The following is a 24,241-nucleotide window of genomic DNA, read 5'->3' as shown; positions in this document are numbered from 1 at the left end:
AGCTCAAATGTCACCTTTTCAGAGTTGCCCTTATCTTTCTATCCAAAAGAAGCTTCCTATCTAACCAGTCACTTTAATATCTTTATGGTGCTTATTACAATCTGAAATTATCTTTGCTTACTTGTTAATTGATGCAAGTCCACTATAATTTAAATTCCTTGTGAAATTAAGGACCTTTTCTGTTTTGTTCACTACTGTGTCCAGTGCCTAGGATACTTAATTTTTCTGCTTCTTCTTTTCCAAGTGAGAAGAGGGGAGATGGAGAGACAGACTCCCGCATGCACCCCAACTGAAATCCACCCTGCAACTCCGGTCATAGGCTAATGCTCTGCCTATTTTAGGCCATGCTGGCAACATAGCTACTTTTAGCACCTGAGGCCGAGGCTCCACAGAACTATCCTCAGCATCCAGGGCCAATACCATCAAACCAATCTAGCCATGGCTGCAGGAAAGGAAGAGAGAGAGAAAGAGGGGCGGGGGAGCAGATTGGTCCTTCTCCTGTGTGCCCTGGCCAGGAATCAAACCCAGGACAATCACACGCCTGGCCAAGGCTCTACCGCTGAATCCACTGGCCAGGGCCCCTAGGACATTTCATGTTCATAAATGCTCCGTAAACAACTATTTGTGGACTATTGGCTAATTATTTACTAGGTACTTACTTATTTTGTACAAGGCACTGTCCTAAATGCTTCACATATACTAAGTCATTTAATTCTCATAACACTGTATGAAGTCAGTGCTATTATTGTCATTACAGCTTGGGTAGACTGAAGCATAGAGAGGTTACGAAATTTGTTTCTTTTTTTTTTTTTTAATAATTGACTTAGGTATTTTTTTTTTATTTATTCATTTTAGAGAGGAGAGAGACAGAGAAAGAGAGAAGGGGGGAGGAGCTGGAAGCATCAACTCCCATATGTGCCTTGACCAGGCAAGCCCAGGGTTTCGAACCGGCGACCTCAGCATTTCCAGGTCGACGCTTTATCCACTGCGCCACCACAGGTCAGGCACGAAATTTGTTTCAATTCACACGCTAACCTGTGAATCTGAATCCACAGTCCGCCGTGAAGTTTGCAGTAAGCCTACTTCCAAAACGTAGGAGCTCAGCAGCATCACGTGCGCTCTTTAAAAAAGTAAACTCTTGGGCCTGAGATTCTGATTCCGCAGGTGAAGGGTTCGAGCAAGGAATTTAGGGACACCACCTCTCGCCCCACCCGCCTCCCCGGCTCGTCCTCGCGTCTAAGGTTCCATCAGGTCGGTCACCGCCTCTTCTGTGGCGCGAAGGCCGCTGGGAGTTGTAGTTGCCCAGTATAGTTTGGCGGCGCTCCGGAAGTGACGTTGTCCCGCCTTCACTTCTGTCCGCGTTTCCGCTGTTCTGCCTTGTGACTCGCAGGCTCAGCTGGTACGTATTTCTCGGGCCGCGTGTTTCGGGGAGGTCCCGGGTACGGGTCGGGTCGGGGGAAGGTGGTGGGTGGCGTTCGGGAAGTGGCGGCTCGGGCCCCTTCTGTGGCTTACTCCGGCTCTCCCGCAGATCTGGCCGCGCCCGCCGCGGCCCCTCAACGCCGTCGCCATGTCGCGATTTTTCACCACCGGTTCGGACAGCGAGTCCGAGTCGTCCCTGTCCGGGGAGGAGCTCGTCACCAAACCTGTTGGGGGCAACTATGGCAAACAGTGAGTTGGAGGGCCTGCGTGGTGGTGACCGCTCGGGGAGTGCGGGGTGCGGCGGGCATAGCAAGGCCGTGTGTCGAGGGAGAGGGGGAAATGGAGGCGGGGCAGCGGTGAGGCTCGCCAAGGAGGCGGCGCAGGCGGGTTCTGAAGACGCTGAAAGTTTAAGGGACCGGAACAGTGTTGAAGGGCCAGCCTTCCCGTTTAGGATGCTGTGAACTGTGGGAGTCCACCCGCCGGGTAAAAGGGATCGAGTCTGAGCGGTTTCCCATTAGCTGGGTTTGTTGTATCAGTTTCCTCAGCGGCCTCATTGTTCACAGCGTTTGCACAACCCCACAGTCCCCTCCTCCGCTTGGCATCGGACGCCAAAAGTCCTAATTATCCTTACCACCGGAAAACCCGGCTCACAACATGCGTGCTTGTTATCTGGGCGCTCCTTGATGTGGCTATGAAGCCGAGCCACTTGGCGCTGGGAGCAGGTTCTTAAACATCTGTTTTATTCCTGATGTTTGCTTCCACCTAAACACCCGTCCCCGCTCTGCAAATTAAAATTCTTTTCACTCTTTGAAACAGTGGAATGTTGTTTCTCAAACTTCCGTCTGCAGATGGCACCACCATCCTTTTTGCCACATGCCTGTCTACTGTTTAAAAATACCTATACACATATGTACTCACGTGAATATGACTTCATACTCTGCCAGCAGTGGAAAACCAACACCAGTTACCATAAAATAGAAAATAGTTGATGTGCTCACTTCAGCAGCACATATACTAACTTTAGAATGATACAGAGAACACCAGCATGACCCCTGCACAAGAATGACATAAAGAGAGAGAGAGAATAATTGGGGAAATTAATAAGTTAGAAAGAAGAAATATTAATGGCTGAATGTTGTCTGTGGTCTGGTTTGTTACTATTAAAGAAAAATACTGGCGACGCAAGCGTTAAAAGTGAGACTTTTCTTTGTCCTTGACTTTTCACGCTGTAGGACACATTGATTTCTAGTTCCTGGTTCAGGGGCTGCCTTCTTGAACACTTTCCCATGCATTCTAGCTAAAGTACCCCTTTTCTCACCTTTCAGTGCTTCTTGGTACTGTCTTCACATACTAGTTTTGTGACATAGGAAACAAACACCTTTGCTTACTTTTGAAAGGATGGACTCTTTGTGCTGCAGCGTTTGACAGAAGGCCTTTCTTGAAGTAGGCTTAAAAGATTGAGTTGTCTTTGGTGAGTCTATGAAGAGGAAGGCTCAGACAGAGGCTGAGTTACTCAGTTCTTCCTGCCCTGAGAAGAGAAATAGCGTTCACTAGGAAAGACTCAGCTAGAAAGGGAAGTTAATGGTCTCTGTTCCTTCAGGCCATTGTTGCTGAGTGAAGATGAAGAAGATACCAAGAGGGTGGTTCGAAGTGCCAAAGACAAGAGGTGAGGCCATGGGGAGACCCTGGGCCAGGGGCACGGTTTATGGTTGGTGGTGGTGGGTATGTCCAATATGCTGTTGGGCTCCCAACTTAGGTTTGAGGAGTTGACCAACCTTATCCGGACCATCCGTAATGCCATGAAGATTCGGGATGTCACCAAGTGCCTGGAAGAGTTTGAACTCCTGGGAAAAGCATACGGAAAGGCTAAAAGCATTGTGGACAAGGAGGGTGTCCCCCGGTTCTATATCCGCATCCTGGCTGATTTGGAGGACTACCTGAATGAGGTGTGACTTCTGTGGGAAAAGGGGTCCCAGTGGGATTGTGGGCCTGTGGCCTACTTCTAATACTTCCTGGGATCACATCTCCTCTGGGTGGTTTGCCTTATATACAGTGTTGCCCAGGACACAGGAAATAGGGGAATAAACAAGGAGAGGGCCAAGAATTTTAACTGTCTTTATTTTTTCATATCACCTCTTATTTGTGGTTTTGTGCTTTTTTTATATATAAATAAATTTTTATTAATTTTAATGGGGTGATATCAATAAATCAGGGTACATATATTCAAAGAAAACATGTCCAGGTTATGTTGTCATTCAATTATGTTGCATACGCAGGGTTTTGTACTTTTAGTTGTGATAAGTAAAGGATCTTTTAAAAAATAACAGGTGTAATTAATAAGTAGTATAGAAGGTGTCCAGATAACAAGACTCAAAACGGTGGTGAAACCTGAAGTTTAGGAAATACTATTGAGTCTCAGATTCCTGTTCTTCCTTTCTTCTCTCTTCTTTGCTTTAGCTTTGGGAAGATAAGGAAGGAAAGAAGAAAATGAACAAGAACAATGCCAAGGCCTTGAGCACCCTACGCCAGAAGATCCGAAAATACAACCGAGATTTTGAATCCCATATTACAAATTATAAGCAGGTGAGGGTGCTAGAGGCAGACTTTTTGTACTGTGGAGACAGTGACCTCATGACGGAGACAAAACATTTGCAGGTGGGAGGTGTGGCTGGAGAAGGAACATGACAAAACTGTGGATGGAGTGGTCAGATGGGTAGGAGAGGCAGGTAGGTTGGCAGGCATCCTTTGTTACTCTCTCATTTCCCTTTTTAAGAACCCTGAACAGTCTGCAGATGAAGATGCTGAGAAGAATGAGGAGGATTCAGAAGGTGAGAGAGGTCACCCTTACAGCAGGCGGTTAGGAAGTCTAAAGGTCGTGGTTCCCTTGCCTGGATTCTTGGTTGTCCTTCAACCTCGCTCTTTCCCCAGCCTCTTCGGATGGGGATGAGGATGGAGTCAGTGCTGCAGCTTTCTTGAAGAAGAAATCGGAAGCTCCTTCTGGGGAGAGTCGCAAGTTCCTCAAAAAGATAGAGGTAAGAGCCCAGGTTACGCTGAGGGGTGACTTGCCTCCTGTAGGCCATTCTTGGGTCCCTGGAGAGAAGAACAGACTCAGAACCCTAGGGTTAAGAAGGGCTGGGTTTAGGGGAGTCTGGTTGGAGAATAGCCTTCCTCTGGGATTAGAGCTCTGAGTGAATTAGGCAAGTCACCACTTCTCTCTGGTATTTGTGGTGCAGTTCACCTCTTGAAATCCTGATGTCATGAATGACCACTCCTGTTCTGCTCCTGTAAATTCTTGAACATTTTCAGAGGAGTAGAGCGACTAGTCAGTTCTCTAACTATCTTTCTGCTGATACTTTTTCCCCCTCTAAGGATGAAGATGAGGACTCAGAGGATTCAGAAGAGGATGAAGAGTGGGACACAGGCTCAACATCTTCTGACTCGGACTCAGAGGAGGAAGAAGGGAAACAGACCGTGCTGGCCTCAAGATTCCTTAAAAAGTAAGAGAAGTTATGGTGCCTCGCTACAGTGGGAAGAGGAGGACACCTTTAATCATCGTGAAGGTTGTTGCTTCTTCCATGGAATCCTTTCAGGTTGTAGGTGCCAACACAAAGGGAGTTCGCAGTCAGGTATATTAGCTGGCCAAGCTCACAAAGCTAATGTTTCCTGAGGATAGGATTTGAAGGCTCTTGAGTCCAAATATTTAACCATGACCTTATTTTCTGTATGTGGACTGAGTGTAAATCTCACTTAGACACCAGTTAACGGTTCCATACTGGACAAGCTATTTAACCTTTCGTGTCTCTAGTTTCCTCATCAGTCAAATGAAATGGTACTTGCCTGACAAGGATGTGGCACAGTGGATAGAGTGTCAGCCTGGGACGTTGAGGACCCAGGTTTGAAACCCAAGGTCAGTGGCTTGAACATGGGGTCACCAGTTCGAGCGTGGGGTCACTGGCTTGGCTGGAGCTCCCTGGTCAAGGCACGTGTGAGAAGCAATCAGTGAACAACTAAAGTGCTGCCACTACCAATAGATGCTTCTCATCCCTTCCTGTCTGTCTCTCACTTAAAAAAAGGGGGGGGTAATACTTGACCCTGCCTCACAGGATAGCGGCAAGAATACACGGAGGTGACGTGGGGAAGTGGCTTTAGCCCAGGACTGACGTGGTGAGCTCTCAGTGATGGTTGTTACTCTTGTCACTATTCCAGAGAACTTAGTGTTTAGCAAACATTTCTGAATTGTATTGGGACAGTCACGGAATGGGAGAAGATTCTGACTTGGATTCCAGTGCCATCCGTCAGTCTCTTAGTAGCTATACATTTTGGATAAGTTACTTTACCTTCTCAGGTCTCAGTTTGCTTCTTTGAAGTTAAAGTGGTACCTGCCGCTGTGTACTGGGCATGAATCCAATGTCAACTCTGGCAAACACTGCTCTTCTAATGGGCAGAACAATGGCTGCCTTTTGGGTTTCTTTTCTACTTTTAAAAGTAGGAGTTCCTTGAGACCGGGGGGTTTAGCCATAGGCATTTTGCTGAGAAGCCTTTTTTTACTGTGTGTTCCAGGGAATACTGGTCAAGTCTGATTTTTTTTTTTTACTCAAAACACTTCTAATGCTGTGTATGTGGGGTTTTTCTTATACCAACCAGTTCTCCAGCTCTCTGGACGCCAAGTAGGCATATTCAACAGTTCAGTCAGTGCTGCCACAACTACCCAGAGGTAGTACAGACCTCACAAGTTAAGGGCTCAGTCCCACAAGACTGCCCCACGTCAGACGCCAGTTACAAGTCCCAAGTTCGGCACCTCTACATCTGATCAACCAGCTGTAACTTCACGGTTCCCACAGCCTCTTTCTCAGGCTCAGTGATATGCTAGAATGACACAGAACTCAGGAAGCCTTTTTACCTGCCACTGACTAATCAGCTTCAAGTCAGTAAAAGTGCAAATAAATTACTGTTCTCGGGTCAGTGTGGTCAGAGCATTTAGTATCAGAGAACAGCTATTTTTTGCTGGATTGCCTGGAAAACCTCAGAGGTTACCTGTGGAGCAGCATGACAGGCTGTTTCTGTGTCTGCAGAGGCCTGGCTACCTCTGCTGTACTAGACCAGGCCATGTTGTTCCTTCATACGAGTGTCTCAGTGGGTGTAATGTGACAGACCTTGGTTAGTAGGTTGGCAGATTCAGTACTTAATTGTCTTCGTTGTAGTTGAGGCTAACTTTAGGTCATTCTTAGAGTAAACTTGGATGCGGGACTCGGCAGAGGAAGGGAAAGGGAAAGGGAGTGCATGGGAGGAAGAGGCGTCGGAGCTAGTGGAGGGGCTGGTCTTTCATCTTTGCCGTGTCTCCCTGCAGGGCCCCGGCCACAGAGGAGGACAAGAGGGCCGCTGAGAAGAAACGGGAGGACAAAGCCAAGAAGAAGCACGATCGGAAATCTAAGCGCCTGGATGAGGAGGAGGAAGACAATGAAGGCGGCGAGTGGGAAAGGGTTCGAGGTGGCGTGCCCCTCGTGAAGGTGAGGATCTTAACGCTAAAATGAACTGGGAAACAGTTTGGGAGAGCATACAGGGGCAGTCTGATTGGGTTGGGAGAGGAATTGAGGCAAGAACAGGTCCCCGTGGGCTTGCACATGACGGTTTGTGTTGCCTAGGAGAAACCGAAGATGTTTGCCAAGGGAACTGAGATCACTCATGCTGTTGTCATCAAGAAACTGAATGAGATCCTGCAGGCACGGGGCAAGAAGGGAACTGATCGGTGAGATTCGTGGGTCTGGGTTGGGGGATTATGGGGTGAAAGCTCTTTTCTCTAAAACAGGGTGGGGGTTGATGGACAGGTGGTGCTGTTTGGGGAAGATCTGTGTGGCTCAGTAGGAGTAAGGGTATAACTGAAGCACACCGCTCCGTTTTCTGCTGTCTGCTCGCCCTTTGACCTTAAGCCAGTCACTTGCTGGGACTGTTTCTCCACCTAGAAAGCAGGAATAACACTCACCTTCCTTAGTCATTCAGCGACTAAAGGGAATGATAGATTCTTAGCCTCGATTCCCCTGCTGTTGGAAATGTATATATAAAGGAGAAGCAAGTGCACAGGTGGTGAGGATAGGGGTTGGGAATGGGACTGCCTGCCTACTTGTCCCGAGGAAGCATGCTGTGTGACAGGATGGGACTTTCTTGTCTCTGATACCTCGCCCTGCTCTGTGCCCTGCAGTGCAGCCCAGATTGAGCTGCTGCAGCTGCTGGTTCAGATTGCTGCTGAAAACAACCTTGGGGAGGGTGTCGCCATCAAGATCAAGTTTAATATCGTCGCCTCACTCTACGACTACAACCCCAACCTGGCCACGTACATGAAGGTGAGGGCAACAAAGAGGAGCATCCCAGGGCTGAGCTGGTGGGTCAGCGCCAGGTGCCTAGTGTCTTAAAACTCAGGGGCGTGGGAACAGTCTTAGTATTGGAAGGCCCTGGGGATCCCCAGTGAGGGGGCTCTCGGGTGGCCTCTGCTTACTCTGCCTGTCACCTCTGACTGCTGTCTGATCTCTGGGCAGCCGGAGATGTGGCAGAAGTGCCTGGACTGCATCAATGAGCTGATGGACATCCTGTTTGCAAACCCCAATATCTTCGTTGGAGAGAACATTCTGGAAGAGAGTGAGAACCTGCAAAATGCTGACCAGGTAAAGAGGAGTTGGCAGGCTAATCAGAGAGGGGTATGTTATGTTGCCTGCTTTGGGAAAGCTTTGTGGAAATGAGGATTGAAGTTTGGGGCTGAGGTATGGGCTGATTTATTTACCCCTTTTTAGCCACTTCGTGTCCGTGGCTGTATCCTGACTCTGGTGGAACGAATGGATGAAGAATTTACCAAAATAATGCAGAATACCGATCCTCACTCCCAAGGTGAGCCTCAACAAGCCTGGGCGTTGGTGAGAGGAAAAGGAATCAAACTATAGGTTTTAGAGTTTGGGGAGCTGGTGGTCCCCCTTTACCACGGCATTCGCTCTGGAGGACTCTGGATGGCCGAGGGTGCTGGGTCCCACTCCCGTAGGTTCTGATTCCATGGGTCTGGGTCAGGCCCCAGAATTACCATTTCTTTTTTTTCTTTTTCTTTTATTTATTTATTTATTTATTATTATTATTCATTATAGAGAGGGGAGAGAGAGTGAGAGAAGGGGGGAGGAGCAGGAAGCATCAACTCCCATATGTGCCTTGACCAGGCAAGCCCAAGGTTTTGAACCGGCAACCTCAGCGTTTCCAGGTTGATGCTTTATCCACTGCGCCACCACAGGTCAGGCCAGAATTACCATTTCTAACATGTTTCTAGGTGGTCTGGGAACTACAATTTGAGAATCCTTGGCATATGGCCTCTGTCTGTTGGTTTGTTTAGCTTGGATCAGGGGCATTGGGGTGGGGAAAATACAGGACATTTCCTCAGTAAAATGTAGGTGCCTGCGTGTGCCCACCGAATCAAGGGTGTAGTGGTAAAAAAGGCAGCTAGAGGCCTTTGTGTTCATAGAGTCAACATCTGGTGCTGGGGAGAGGCAGTTCAACCAGTCAGCGAGGTAACTGTAGATCAGGGGTCCCCAAACTACGGCCCACGGGCCGCATGCGGCCCCCTGAGGCTATTTATCTGGCCCCCGACACACTTCCGGAAGGGGCACCTCTTTCATTGGTGGTCAGTGAGAGGAGCATAGTTCCCATTGAAATACTGGTCAGTTTGTTGATTTAAATTTACTTGTTCTTTATGTTAAATATTGTATTTGTTCCCGTTTTGTTTTTTTACTTTAAAATAAGATATGTGCAGTGTGTTTAGGGATTTGTTCATAGTTTTTTTTATAGTCCGGCCCTCCAACAGTCTGAGGGACAGTGAACTGGCCCCCTGTGTAAAAAGTTTGGGGACCCCTGCTGTAGATGATACAAAGTGAGGTGGAAGTTCAGGTTGGAGCCTGTGGACGAGATAGGAAGGAGGGTGGTCAACAGAAGAGACGCCTAACAGGAGGGGTACCAGGACAGGATGGTGTTTTCAGGGCACTTTTCTGATGGGGGCCCTAAACCTACGGAGGTAACTGGATTGGTTGGGGACAGGTGACCGGGTGTCTGGCTGAGCTGAGAGTGGCTGCTCTCCCTACCAGAGTATGTGGAGCACCTCAAGGATGAGGCACAGGTGTGTGCCATCATCGAGCGCGTGCAGCGCTACCTGGAGGAGAAGGGCACCACCGACGAGATCTGTCGTGTCTACCTGAGGCGCATTCTCCACACCTACTACAAGTTTGACTACAAGGCCCATCAGCGGCAGCTCACCCTCCCTGAGGGCTCCTCAAAGGTGAGTGCTGGCCAAGTGTCACGGGAGGGCTGTGTCCAGGTCTGTCCGACATGTCCATTGGCAAACCTTTCCCCATTCCCTGGGGACTCCCTGAGGTGGAGCGGGAAGGGAAGGAAGCTGGAGGACTGGGAGAGGCGGGGGGGGGGGGGGGCTCCTCTTTGGTTGCTAATGCCCAAGGCCCTAAGCCATTTAGAGCTGTTTTCTTGGCTTATATCTCCTCTTCCCCCTCACCAAACCTCCTGCCTCCCCAGTCTGACCAAGATCAGGCAGAAAATGAGGGCGAGGACTCAGCCCTGCTGATGGAGAGACTTTGCAAGTACATCTATGCCAAAGACCGCACAGACCGGATCCGCACCTGCGCCATCCTCTGCCACATCTACCATCATGCCCTGCACTCCCGCTGGTACCAGGCCCGAGACCTCATGCTTATGAGCCACCTGCAAGACAACATTCAGCACGCAGACCCTCCAGTGCAGGTAGGATGAGACGGAGGCACTCTAGCTTGGGTGGCAAAGGGAAGACCCAGCCAGGTCCCTGTACTCCACTGGGGCAAAATGGCTCACCCAAATTAACCACTTATGTAGCTAATTCAGATGTAAGTAGACACTTGGTCCTTCCCAATTGCCAGCATTCTTTGACTCTCCTGCATGTTAACATTTCATTGTACTGTACCAACAGCATTAGAGTCCTCTGAGATAGAGATTTGGGTTTAACTAACATATATTATACATACATTAGGAGATCATCTCGTTTAAAAAGATGAAAAGAACCCTTAAGAAGTTGTCAAGTTGGTCCTGGCTAGTTGGCTCAGCGGTAGAGTGTCGGCCCTGTGTGTGAAAGTCCTGGGTCCAAATTTCTGGTCAGGGCACGCAGGAAAAGTAACCATCTGCTTCTCCACCCCTCCCCCTCTTTCTTCTCTCTCTCTCTCTCTCTCTCTCTCTCTCTCTCTCTCACTCTCTTTCTCTCCCTCCTGCGGCCATGACTGTTGGAGCAAGTTGGCCCCAGGTGCTAAGGATGGCTCCATGGCCTCTGCCTTGGCACTTAGAAGAAGGGCAGGGTATCACCCCCTAGTGGGCTTGCCCAGGTGGATCCCAGGGCACGTGCGGGAGTGTCTCTGCCCTCCTTCTCTCATTGTAAAAAAGAAACGATACACAGTTAGTTTTGCCTTTGTTCATGTGGTGAATAATCATGATTTTAGATTTTTATATCTGCTTTTCATTCCTGAAAATATTCTATTTGTTTATAATATCTCAGAGATTTCTGGATTCTGTTTGCAAATTTTTTTAAGGTTCTTTGCATCTGCGTTATGATTGATATTTACCTCTATATTTTTGTTACAATATTTAGTTGTCCCTCCCTTAAAAAAATCTGTATTGTCTCTCTTTTCTGCCTTAATTAGTGACAAATCCCATCTTTTTGGCTGCCTACGCTAGAAACCTCAGACTCATCCTTGCCTCTTGTTTTTCTTTCACACACTGTATCTGCTCCCCTGGCCACTTCTGTCCCAAGTCCATCTCTGACACCTACCACTTTCAGTGCTGCCTTCGGTCTAAGCCACCATCATCTTGGTCTCTGTTTCTGCCCTTGTGTCCCTTCAGGCTGTTCTTAATACAATAGCCAGAGTAACCAGGTTAAATTAAGTCAGATTATGTCACTTATTTGTTCAAAACCTTCCCATGGTTTCCATCTCTAAATCTTTAACGTGGCTGAAATGGTGGTGTGCTTGCCCGCCTCTGGTTTGGTCTCCTCGGATACCAGCCCTGGCCATTTCATATCGCCGGGTCCTCAAAAGCACCTGGCAGAGTTCTTTTTGTGGGGTCCTTGCTTTTTCTTCCCCCCTACAGTGCTTTCCTCCCAGCTATCTGCATGACTATCTCCCTTTTTTTCTATTAGGCCTTTACATTAATATTTCCATCAAAATGAGGCCTTCCCTCGTTATCCTACATAAAATCGTGAGTTCCCACCGCCGCCGCCACCATTCAGACTGCCTTACTTCCCTCCTCTGCTCTGGTTATTTTCCCTTTGCGCGCGTCACCACCTGTATTGTGGTTATTTTCTCTTGCACACCCACCCCTAGAATGTAAGCTCGTGGAGGAGCAGGGACTTGTCCATTTTGTCCTCTGTCCCAGCCTGTGCTCTGGTGCTCAGCACATCATTGTATCATTTGTTCATTTGTTGAGTATTTGTATATCTGTTGAACGAATGAACAGCTTGACCTCTGGCTGTCACCTCTGAGCACATTGTCCTTCGCTTCCAGATCCTGTACAACCGCACCATGGTGCAGCTGGGCATCTGTGCCTTCCGCCAAGGCCTGACCAAGGACGCGCACAACGCCTTGCTGGACATCCAGTCCAGCGGCCGGGCCAAGGAGCTGCTGGGCCAGGGGCTGCTGTTGCGCAGCCTCCAGGAGCGCAACCAGGAGCAGGAGAAGGTGGAGCGGCGCCGGCAAGTGCCTTTCCACCTGCATATCAACCTGGAGCTGCTGGAGTGCGTGTACCTGGTGTCGGCCATGCTGCTGGAGATCCCCTACATGGCCGCCCACGAGAGCGACGCCCGCCGGCGCATGATCAGCAAGCAGTTCCATCACCAGCTGCGGGTGGGCGAGCGGCAGCCCTTGCTGGGTGAGTGTCAGGCTCCCAGTGGAGCACACTTCACTTGTCTATTCCTTGATTCCTTTAATCAGAGAGCTAAGAGAAGCTACAGGGAATAATTTTCCCACAGGATGGTTCTACTTGATTTAATGACATCTTCATGGAGAATCTAAAGGCATCCTCTTTGGGCCCTGGCCAGTTGGCTCAGTGGTAGAGCGTCAGCCTGGTGTGTGGGAGTCCTGGGTTCGATTCCCAGCGAGGGCACATAGGAGAAGCGCCCATCTGCCTCTCCACCCCTCCCCCTCTCCTTCCTCTCTGTCTCTCTTTTCTCCTCCTGCAGCCGAGGCTCCATTGGAGCAAAGTTGACCCGGGCACTGAGGATGGCTCCATGGCCTCTGCCTCAGGCGCTAGAATGGCTCGCCTTTTTTTCCTAGTTTTCCTCTGTATGGACGTTATTTTTCAGCCAACCAACCTAGACCCTTGGCATTCCAGAATCTAATGTTGGCCCCTTTGATCATTCTGAAAGATCTGATCAATCAGTCCATGGGGTTGAGTGAGGTGTGCTTTCATGGGAAAGGAGTTTGAATTTTGCCCTCCCTGTGGCTGGTTGCATGGAAAGACTTGGCAGGTAAGCCAGGCTTACTGTTCACATCCACTTCCCCTTAGCTTTCTCCACTGCTGGTGTGGTTGTATGTGTGCTTGTGTTTAAGTGCAGGTGGGCTGTAGGCAAATCTTGTTTGGCTTATGTAGTGATAACTTTGTTCTAATTGGAAATGTCCAGTGAAAGTCTCTATTCCCAGCATCTGTTAGGGCTCTGGTTCACCACAGTTCCCACCATTCTGGCCTGACCTGTGGTGGTGCAGTGGGATAAAGCGTCGACCTGGAACACTGAGGTCGCTGATTCAAAACCCTGGGCTTGCCTGGTCAAGGCACATATGGGAGTTGATGCTTCCTGCTCCTCTCCCTTCTCTCTCTCTTTCTCTCTTCCCCCTCTCTCTAAAAATCAATAAATAAAATATTAAAATTGAAATTAAAAATAAAAAAGCAATCAATGAACAACTAAGGTGTCGCAACGAAAAACTGATGATTGATGCTTCTCATCTCTCTTCGTTCCTGTCTGTCTGTCCCTGTCTATCCCTCTCTCTGTCTCTGTAAAAAAAAAAATAAATAAATAAATAAAGGATCCTTATAAAGACTGATGGAAACTCTGGACCCTTTCGCTAGAAAATGTACATAAGGATACACACAGCAATTTGTCACCATTTTCAAGAGGCTCATTAGTTCCCCAAAGCACATCATGGACTGATTTCTTATAAATCTAATTAATATCATTCTGATATTAACCTTTTGAGTAGTACAAACATTCAATTACGTCCTCATGCCTCCTGACCATCCAGAGTACGATCGATCATACGTGTACGTCTTTAAAAATGTGTAAGGCAACATTAATAAAAGGCAAATGTGTGTTCATCTTGTTTCCGTAAATTGGTTATCAAACGTGAGTTAATAAAACTGTAACTGGAACTAAATTGTTTTGGGGGAAAAAACTCACTCTCAGGGGTCAGTGAGCATGATAAAAACTCACTACTCAGGATTAAGGGACTTGTACAGTTACATGGCTGTTTAGCAGAGAGATGGCAGATTCTCCAGGCTGGCTGTTTGCTCTCCTGGCCTGTGTTGCTCCTTGAACAGGACTTGTGGGGGCCAGAACCTGGGTCCTAAGCTTTCCTGGGCCCTGCCTCACTCCCAACCTTCCAGGTCCCCCTGAGTCAATGAGGGAACACGTGGTTGCTGCCTCCAAGGCCATGAAGATGGGCGACTGGAAGACCTGCCACAGTTTTATCATCAACGAGAAGATGAACGGCAAGGTGTGGGACCTGTTCCCTGAGGCTGACAAAGTGCGGACCATGCTGGTTAGGTGAGCAGAGAAAGACTGGTGGGTGGGGAAGAAGACTGGTGGGGCTCCTCCCCTGAAGATCTCTTTTTCCCATAGGAAGATCCAGGAGGAGTCACTGCGGACCTACCTGTTCACCTACAGCAGTGTCTATGACTCCATCAGGTAGGACGAGCCCCGAGGAAGCTGAGGGCCCAGCTCTGCGGCTGAGGGTCCCAGCTGCTCCCTGTGTTCTTCCTCCCCAGCATGGAGACACTGTCGGACATGTTTGAGCTGGACCTGCCCACTGTGCACTCCATCATTAGCAAGATGATCATTAACGAGGAGTTGATGGTGAGGGCTGGGGGCGGTGAAGGGCAGGTGGAGACATGGGGAGTTGGAAGTGGAGGGGTCTGATCTGTGTCACGTCCCTTCCTGTGGCTCACTTCCGTCAGGCCTCCTTGGACCAGCCGACACAGACAGTGGTGATGCACCGCACGGAGCCTACTGCCCAGCAGAACCTGGCTCTGCAGCTGGCGGAGAAGCTGGGCAGCCTGGTGGAAAACAATGAGCGCGTGTTTGACCACAAGCAGGGCACCTATGGCGGCTACTTCCGAGGTGGGTGGTGCTGTCCCCGCCGCTCTCCCCGCCCTGGCTTGCTTCCTGTCTCTCCCTGGCGCTCACCCCCTCCCCGCCTGTCTCTCCTACAGACCAGAAGGACGGCTACCGCAAGAACGAAGGCTACATGCGCCGGGGCGGCTACCGCCAGCAGCAGTCCCAGACGGCCTACTGACCGCGGCTGTGCCCGGTCAGCGCCCTCTGGGTCCTGAACCGCACCAGAGTCATTAAAGGTCTAGTTATGTTTGCTGCAGCTTCTGTGTGTCTGCATGTAGCCACAGAGGTATGCTGGCACAGTCGCTGGTTATTTATGTCTTAGTTTCTACCATTTGACAAGCACAAGGCTCAGGATGCAGAGATAACTTGCTGTGTTTTGCATTTAACAGGAAAGTGTAACACGACAAGTTATGGAGGGTATGAAGGAAAGGTGGTGGATAGAGGGGGTAGGAGGAATGGAGGCAGCAGAACTGATGACTGGGCCGTGCAGGTGGGTGGGTGCTGGCTCACCAGCAGGGAAAGGGCAGAGTTTGCCTAAACCCGTGTTCAGTGTGGACTTAGAGTTAACCTGTCCGTGACAAGACACTGTCATTGCCGTGACAGTTAAGCCAGGGGACTGTTTTCCTAATTTGTGTATATTGTTTTCAGAGGAATTGGTCTACAGTAGATTGGAAACATTTAAACAGTAACCCACCATATTTGAGAAGCATTGATGGAAGCAGAGGAATAAGAGCAAGTACAGAGGGCGGGAGGAGGAAAACGAAGGTGCTTTGTATCAAGTGTATGTGCGTGTGTGTGGGGCACAGACTTGAGCTGGGGCTGTCTCCTGAAGACTTCAAATGCTTTGGACTTTTGGAAACAAAAGATACAAATGGTTCTAGTTGTTAAAATGGTTATGGAGGCCCTGGCCCAGAGGCTTAGTGAACAAAGTGTCAACAAGTGCAATGAGGTCATGGGTTCAGTTCCTGGTCAGGGCACATGAGAAGCAACCAGTGAGTGCAAAACTAAGTGAAATAAGTTGATGTTACCCCCCACCACCACCACCGGTCATGGAAAATTTTTAAAAAATAGTAATGAGCAGCATTGTATGGAATTGGAGGCAGTGAGCCAATCAAAAAGAGAAAACCAACTAAAGCCAGGATGGCTAGGATCAGCTGCAAGGAAGGGATTGAAGGAACGTGTGTAACAAGCTGGGCTTGCTGTGACCAGACGAACCTGAGAGTAATAGGGTTTACCGAGATCTAGAATGACAGATGAGCCCTACCAGGCCGTGGCGCAGTGGGTAGAGTATCAGACTAGAACGTGGAGGACCCAGGTTCAAATACCCAAGGTTTCTGGCTTGAGCAGGGGATCACAGACATGAGCCCGTAGTCGCTGGCTTGAAGCCCAAGATCGCTGGCTTGAGCAAGGGGTCAGTTGCTCTGCTGTAAATGCCCCCCCCCCCCAGGGTCAAGGCACATATGAGAAAGCAATCAGTGAACAACTAAGGAGCTGCAACAAATAATTGATGCTTTTTATCTCTCTTCCTTCCTGTCTGTTCCCTATCTGTCTCTCTGTCTCTGTCACGCACACAAAAAAGAATGACAGATGAAGTAGTTAGAATGTTGTTTGTGTTCAGGAACATAGCAAGCACGCAGGGTGGGCTGATAGGTTAAGTTTGAGGGGTTTGGGAAATAAGCAAGGCAGCTGGAGATGAGAAGTTTGGGATGCGTATTAGGCTATAGGCTAAGCTGCTATAGCAAAGGGATTCGAAAATAATGATTCAAACAAAATAGAGCTGACCCTTGAATAGCATGGGGAACTGTGCAGATCCACTTATACACAGATACCAGGAGACAGCTTCAAGTTTTGGGGGAGTCAGAAGTTATAGACGAGTTTTTGACTACATGGGGGAGTCAGCGCCCCTAACTCCCTTTTTTTTTTTTTTTTTTTTTTTACAGAGGCAGAGATAGACAGGGACAGACAGACAGGAATGGAGAGAGATGAGAAGCATCAATCATCAGTTTCTCGTTGCGCGTTGCGACTTAGTTGTTCATTGATTGCTTTCTCACATGTGCCTTGACCGTGGGCCTTCAGGAGACCAAGTAACCCCCTGCTGGAGCCAGCGACCTTGGGTCCAAGCTGGTGAGCTCTTTGCTCAAGCCAGATGAGCCCGCGCTCAAGCTGGCGACCTCGGGGTCTCGAACCTGGGTCCTTCTGCATCCCAGTCCGACGCTCTATCCACTGCGCCACCACCTGGTCAGGCTAACTCCCATTTTTTAAGGGTCAGCTGTCATTTATTTCTTACGTGACAGTCCAGAGATAGGTGAGTGGTCCAGGGTCGGGGTTAAACAAGCTCATCTAGGGATTCAGGTTCCACTGGGTGGTTGCTCCTGCATGTGGTAAGAGCTGGCTCACCAGCCCTGCATCCTTGTTCGAGCCCACAGGAAGAAAAAGGAAGTAGAGGGCCTGGGGATTACACTGATAAAATTGGCTAGAACTTAGTCTTCTATTCTTGCCACCCTGCGGGGAAGAAACTTGGGGAGTTCTGTTACTAAAAGATGGAGTGTGGACACTGGAGGGACAATTGTTAGTCTATCATAGATGGGGGAAAAAGATTTTGAACCTAGCGGCTTATAAGTGGTTGTTAAAAATACAGTAGTGAGTAACATCAGCATTATTGCTATTGACTGCTTACATGCTGTGTGCTTTACATGCCCTACCCCATTTAATCCTCTTAGAATAGCCCTACCTGTGGATGGGGAGACTCGAGGCTCAAAGATATTAAGTGATTTGACTAAGGTCACATAACTTGTGAGGGAAATGGATGCACGCCAAGATAGCCTGACTCTAGCTCTTAACCTTAGCACTGATTATTTTTCTGGACTGAGCAGCTTAGAGGAGAGGGCTAAGGACTGGATGCTCTCTCGACAAGTGAGTGCTGGGTGAAAGGACAGCCGGAGAGGTGGTAGAACAGGGGAGGAGAGGTGAGGGGAAGGCTGAAGAGCTTCTGCATCCCTGGACCGCGCTACCTTATACTGAATTTGGTCAGCTCAGCATTCCTTGGCAGGAGGCGGAGCTGTTGTGTTGCCCCATTCTGTAACGTTCCTTTCATCCTGTAGTCTGGTAACCATCAAACAGGGTTGTCAGCTTGCCTTCCTTGGGGCTCTCCCACTTGAATCTCCTTTTCGAGTGACTTCTTCTAAACTCGTAAGAGCCCACGAGACCAGCAACCAGGGCAACAGCGGGCAGTAGCAGCTTGTCCCAGGATGACCCCCTGAACCTGTCTCAAGGCCCCCTTTTCTTGACTTTCCAGTGAGCCAGAGCAGCCCAGCTTGGCTCAGTGCTTTCGTATAACGTTTCTAGAGAGCCAGAGCGCCCCACCTAAGCTCTCCTGTTGCTGCTATCCTAAACCCTTCCTGTTTCACTTCCCCTAGCTTTAATTAGTGTACTCTCAAAAATAGAATCAGGGTTGTCAAAGCTTTTTCTATCCAGGTAGATGCTAAATATTTTAAGCTTTGTGGGCCACATATGAGCTGTCACATACACCACTTTTTCTTTTTAACAACTTTAAAGATTTTATTTATTGATTTTTTTTTAGAGAGGGGAGAGTGAGAAGGTGGGGAGGAGCGGGAAGCATCAACTAATAGTTGTTGCTTCTCATATGTGCTTGGACCCAGCAAGCCCAGGGTTTCAAACCAGCGACCTCAATATCCAGGTCAGTGCTTCATCATCCACTGCACCACCACAGGTCAGGCAACAAGTCTTAAAATGTAAAATCCACTCAACTAACTGATAATACAGAAACAACCCATAGACCATGTTTGGCCCAATCCTAGATAGAGTTATTGGTGCTCCCTCAGTTGTACTACATGTCTCTACGGACAGATGCCGAGATTATGTTGTACATGATTTTGCTTCCGCTCTGGCCTTTTGGAGAAAGGAGAAAGAGATGACCTCTCCCAATGCAAACCCTTTCATTTTTGTGAAAGGCTTAAATTCACAGATTTTTCTTATTTCAAAGTGTTATGAGAAAATAACTGAAACTAGCTTTTGTAAACAAAACAAATCCTCAGATTCACAAATTATTCTCAGAAAGAAACTGAAGTGTGTTTGAACACATCTTGGTTGAAGTGTAGCAGTTTTTGTAAAAATAAACCTGTATGCACAGAATATTAGAAGTATCTTCCCAGTCAAATTTAAAAAGCAAATTTAGATGAAAACCAGTAATTTTGAAAACTCTGAAAGTCACTTCCCAATGTGAGTTTGAGCATATCTGGCTGAAACCCAGTTATTACTGTGCAAATAAGCATAGATTTAGGAGTTCACAAAATTAAGTTCTCAAGGTGAGTTCATTGCGCAGACCTGGCTGAAACAATAGTCCTCTGTGAAAACAAGATTAGATTCAAGAGTTCTCAAAACCAATGCTCCCGCAAATCTAGAGGATAAAAAATTTTTGTTAAAAGAAACTCCAAATTGTCTCAAAAATGTGTTCAAGCAAATCTGGATGAATAAGAATGAAGCATTTGCTGTGAAAATTAAGCTCAGATTCGTAAGTTCTCTAACTTCCTGCCATGAGTTTGAGCAAATGTTGCTAACAGCTGTTTTTGAAAGCAAGCTCAAATTCACAAAGTCTTCTCAAATATAACCTTCCTTCATCAGTTTGAGCAAATTTAAGTAGAAAACAACAGTACTGGTTGCTCTTGTGGAAAGAAATTTATGAGTTCTCAAGTTGCTTTCTAACCTCTGGTGCTGGCCAGGATTTAAGCAAGCTAAGCTCATCTCTCCCACTGATTAAAACTAAAAATTGGAAACAATATAATTACCTGAAGACTGGAAAATAAAAGTAGTCAGATTACAGAATCCATACAGAACTGTTGCCTTGTATGTTTTCCTCTTTCATGGCTTTTACCTTTGAGGTCAGGCTGCAGAAGCCCCAGAGAACCCATCTTGGTTCTGGCCAGAAAACCAGAGAGAGAACTGGAGAACACAGTATGAAATCTGTTTTTTCTCTCCCCACCCCTCCTGACCTTTGAAGGCTGATGAAAGCTGCAAGACTGCAACAATTTGACTGGCAGCTAAAACTGTTTCTGGACAAAGGGACCAGGAAAGGGGACACTGTCTGAAGAAGTGGAATCACCATTTTATTTTCTCTTCCTGTTTTGCGCAAGGGTGGCCCTGCCGTAGAACTATAGCTGCAGTGATGGTACAAGCAGCTAGAACTTCTGAAAAGCCCTGTCTTTCTGACCAGAGGTTAAATCACTTGCTGAAACAAATCTTGAGTCTCACAACATTCAAAATGTTCAGGATATAATCCAGAATTAGCATGGGACTGATTCTCAAGGGAGAAGTAGTCCGTGGACTGTAGAGCAGCTATTGTAACGACTGCATAAAATAATATAAACATTAAATGAAAAGAGTTCGTAGCAGATCCTCAACAAAATACAAGCAAACTAAATCCAAGTGTATTAAGAGTTATTTATTATACTCTGACCAAAAGGGTTTATTACAAAAATGCAAGATCAAACAAGAAAATCAGTCATGTAATGCATCACATTAAAAGAAAACCCATATAATCAGCTCAATTGATGGAGAAGAGGCACTTGAAAAAAAATCTAATGCCCTTTTGGCCCTGGCCAGTTGGCTCAGTGGTAGAGCATTGACCTGGCATGTGGGAGTCCCAGGTTTGATTCCCAGTCAGGGCACACAGGAGAGGCAACCATCTATTCCCCTCCTTCCCTTTTCTCTCTGTTCTCCTGCAATCATGGCTTGACTGGTTTGTGTACACCGGCCCCACCCAGGTGCTGAGGATAGCTCCGTTGAGGCACTAAAAATAGCTCAGTTGCAAGTGGCCCCCAGATGGGCAGAGCATTGGCCCCAGAAAGGGGGCTCCTGGATGGATCCTGGTCAAGATACATGCAGGAGTCTGTCTCTTCCCTGCTTTTACTAAAAATAAGAAAGAACCCAATGCTCTTTCAATATAAAAACTCTAGAAAACTAAGAAAAGAACTTCCTTAATGTGATAAAGGGCATGTACAAAAACAGCCAACAGCATACTCGGTGAAAAAGAAAGCTTTTCCCCAAGATCAGGAACAAGGTAATACCCACTTTCACCATTGCTATTTAACTATGGTATTAGAAGTTGGAGCCAAAGTAATTAGACAAGAAAAAGAAGTTTAAAAAACCTTAAAATTATAAATCTGATTTAAAAATGGGCAAAAGACTGGCTTGATTAGTTTGATCGTCAGCCTCCAGTGCTGAGGATAGCTTGGTTGGCCCAAGCACATCAGCTTCAGGCACTAAAAATAGCTGGGTTGATTTGAGCATCAGCTTCAAACGGGGGGGGGGGGGTTGTGGGGTAGATCCCAGTCAGAGTGTATATGGGAGTTTGTCTCATTAAAAAAAGAAAGAAAGCCCTGGCTGTTTGGCTCAGTGGTAGAGGGTCAGCCTGGCGTGCAGGAGTCCCGGGTTCGATTCCCGACCAGGGCACACAGGAGAAGCGCCCATCTGCTTCTCCACCCCTCCCCTTCTCCTTCCTCTGTGTCTCTTCCCCTCCGTCTCTCTCTTCCCCTCCCACAGCCGAGGCTCCATTGGAGCAAAGATGGCCCGGGCGCTGGGGATGGCTCTGTGGCCTCTGCCTCAGGCGCTAGAATGGCTCTGGATGCAACAGAGCAATGCCCCAGAGGGGCAGAACATCGCCCCCTGGTGGGCATTCCAGGTGGATCCCAGTTGGGCGCATGCGGGAGTCTGTCTGACTGCCTCCTCATTTCCAGCTTTGGAAAAATGGGGAAAAAAGAAAGAAAAGAACATGAGAAAACAAGTACAGACCGGAATATGCAAATCACATATCTGATGAAAGACATCCAGAATATATATAAAGAATTCAAAACTCCATAAGAAAAACAAGCTGATTTTAAAATGAGTAAAAGGTTTGAGAGATACTTTACCAAAGATACATTGGTGGTCAATAAGCACATTAGAAGGAGGCTCAACATCACTGTTCATTAGAGAAATGAAAATTAAAACCACAAGATACCACTACATACCTACTAAAATGTCTAGAATTAAAGAGATTGGCCATATTAAGTGGTGGTGAGGATGTGGAGGAACTGGAAGTGGGAATGTAAGATGGCAAGCCCTCCCTGAAAACAGTGTGGCACATTCTTTAAAAGTTAAACATGCAGGTACCACATGGACAGTCTCAAGAGGTTCAAAGTGTGGAGGACACCTGTACATCTGCAGGGCCAGAACTTAGATTGGGTTCCTCTTCCACCACAACTGTGCATGTGTGACCTGGGGGCAGATTTTTTTCAACCTCTCTGAGCTTGTTTCTTCAAGACCATGGTTAATCAGTGGCACACTATAAGATTTAACAAAAATGAGCCTGACTTGCGGTGGTGTGGATAGAGCATCAACCTGGGACGCAGAGGGCCCCATTCAAAACCCCAAGGTCTCTGGCTAGAGCACGGGCTGCTCAGCTTGAGCACAGACTTGGCAGCGTGAGCACGGGGTCGCTGGCTTGAGTGTGGGATCATAGACACGATCCCTCGCTTGAGCCCAAAGATTGCGGGGCTTGAGCAAGGAGTTATTCAGCTGGAGCCCCCCGGGCAAAGCATGTATGAGAAACAGTCAATAAGCAACTAAGGTGAAACAACTATGAATTGCTTCTCATCTCTCCCTTCCTCTCCCTCCTTTCTAACAACAACAAAAAAAACTAGATCACATTACACCATACACAAGAATAAACTCAAACTGGATAATGACTTAAATGTATAACTCAAAACCATTAAACCTCTAGAAGAAAAAGGCAGTAAAATCATGGACATTTCTTTTTCTTTTTTTTGGCTCCCCGTCAGGGAACCAAACCCCAGTGGACATTTCTTATAGCATATTTTTTCTGATATATCGCCTTGGATGACAGAAACAAAAGAAAAAAACCAGTGGCAGAGGTGGATTAAGGTCAGTTGCCCCGGCACAGAAGAAAATATTGGGCCCCTGTCATTAGAAAAAAGTGTAGCCTGACTAGGCGGTGGCAAAGGGGATACAGCATCGGAGTGGGATGTGGAGGACCCAGGTTTGAGACCCCAAGGTCACCAGCTTGAGTGCAGGCTCATCTGGTTTGAGCAAAAGCTCACCAGCTTGGACCCAAGGTCGCTGGCTTGAGCACAAGGGGTTACTCGGTCTGGTGAAGGCCCACAGTCAAGGCACATATGAGAAAGCAATCAATGAACGACTAACGTGCCACAACGAAAAACTAATGATTGATGCTTCTCATCTCTCTGTTCCTGTCTGTCTGGTCACGATGGAGCAACGCCCCGGATGGGCGGAGCGTTGCCCCCAGGTGGGCGCATGCGGGAGTCTGACTGCCTCCCCGTTTCCAGCTTCAGAAAAAATACAAAAAATAATAAATAAATAAATAAATAAATAAATAAATAAAACAATGAGTGTTGGTGGGGATGTGGAGAAAAGGGAACCCTCATACACTGTTTGTTGGTGGGAATGCTGACAGTTGGAGCCACTCTGGAAAGCAGTATGAAGTTACCTCCCAAAGTTAAAAATGGAGCTGCCCTATGTCCCAGCAATTCCACTTCTGGAAATATATCTGAAAGAAAACCCCAATATTAATTCAAAAGGATATATGTACCCCTATGTTCATTGCAACATTATTTATAATAGCCAAAATTTGGAGGCAGCCCAAGTGTCCATCAGTAGAAGAGTGGATAAAAAGTTGTGGTATATTTACATAATGGAATACTACTAGGCCGTAAAAAGAAGAAAACCCTACCCTTTGGGACAGCATGATGGGCCTGGAGAACATGCTAAGTAAAGCCAGTAAGAAAAAGACAACATAATTTCACTCATATTTGGAATCTAATGAACAAAATAAACAAATAGACTCATGGATAGAAAACAGCCTGACAGCTGTCAAAGAGGAGATTGCAGGGTGGGGTGAAAAAGGTGAAGGGAGCCCTGGCCAGTTCCTCAGTAGATAGAGGATTGGCCCTGCATATGGATGCTCCAGGTTTGATTCCTGGTCAGGACACCCAAGGGAAGCAACCATCTGCGTCTCCTCAGCTCTTCCCCTCCTACAGCCAGTATATCAGTTGGTTCAAGCATTATCCTGGGTGCTGAGGATAGCTTGACTGGTCCGAGCATGGGCCTCAGGCACTGAAAATAGCTTGATTGATTCCAGCATCAGCCCCACACGGGTTGCTGGGTGGATCCTGGTTGGGGCTCATGCTGGAATCTGTCTCACTATCTTCCTTTCATTTAAAAAATAATAAAATAGCCTGACCTGTGGTGGCGCAGTGGATAAAGCGTCGACCTGGAAATGCTGAGGTCACCGGTTTGAAACCCTGGGCTTGCCTGGTCAAGGCACATATGGGAGTTGATGCTTCCAGCTCCTCCCCCCTTCTCTCTGTCTCTCTCCCTCTCTCTCTCCTCTCTAAAAATGAATAAAATTTA

General features: G+C 47.6%; 1 protein-coding gene and 1 non-coding gene across 4 annotated transcripts; both read left to right on the top strand.

Annotated features, from left to right (window-relative positions):
• Positions 1-1,337: 1,337 nt before the first annotated feature.
• Positions 1,338-19,164, top strand: LOC136334812 (eukaryotic translation initiation factor 3 subunit C). Of its 3 annotated transcripts, none has more exons than XM_066275552.1 (21): positions 1,338-1,399; positions 1,529-1,668; positions 3,020-3,085; positions 3,176-3,365; positions 3,877-4,002; positions 4,193-4,247; positions 4,348-4,451; positions 4,789-4,916; positions 6,767-6,926; positions 7,065-7,165; positions 7,616-7,757; positions 7,950-8,075; positions 8,202-8,295; positions 9,528-9,718; positions 9,970-10,194; positions 11,976-12,339; positions 14,068-14,227; positions 14,303-14,368; positions 14,449-14,536; positions 14,638-14,800; positions 14,893-19,164. In XM_066275552.1, exons 2-21 carry the CDS (start codon positions 1,568-1,570, stop codon positions 14,973-14,975), a joined length of 2,733 nt encoding a protein of 910 aa, XP_066131649.1. In that variant the 5' UTR covers positions 1,338-1,399; positions 1,529-1,567; the 3' UTR covers positions 14,976-19,164. The 3 variants fall into 3 exon arrangements, with proteins under 3 accessions (XP_066131649.1, XP_066131647.1, XP_066131648.1); XM_066275550.1 differs by having other exon boundaries at positions 7,062-7,165; XM_066275551.1 differs by lacking the exon at positions 1,338-1,399 and adding an exon at positions 1,403-1,439 and having other exon boundaries at positions 7,062-7,165.
• Positions 2,410-2,517, top strand: LOC136337009 (U6 spliceosomal RNA). The gene has a single exon (XR_010731731.1). It is a non-coding gene; the product is annotated as a U6 spliceosomal RNA (small nuclear RNA).
• Positions 19,165-24,241: the final 5,077 nt, after the last annotated feature.

This window comes from Saccopteryx bilineata, chromosome 4 (assembly GCF_036850765.1).
Source record: "Saccopteryx bilineata isolate mSacBil1 chromosome 4, mSacBil1_pri_phased_curated, whole genome shotgun sequence".
In the NCBI taxonomy this organism is placed as follows: Eukaryota; Metazoa; Chordata; class Mammalia; order Chiroptera; family Emballonuridae; genus Saccopteryx; species Saccopteryx bilineata.
This window is presented reverse-complemented; position numbering and strand designations above follow the sequence as displayed.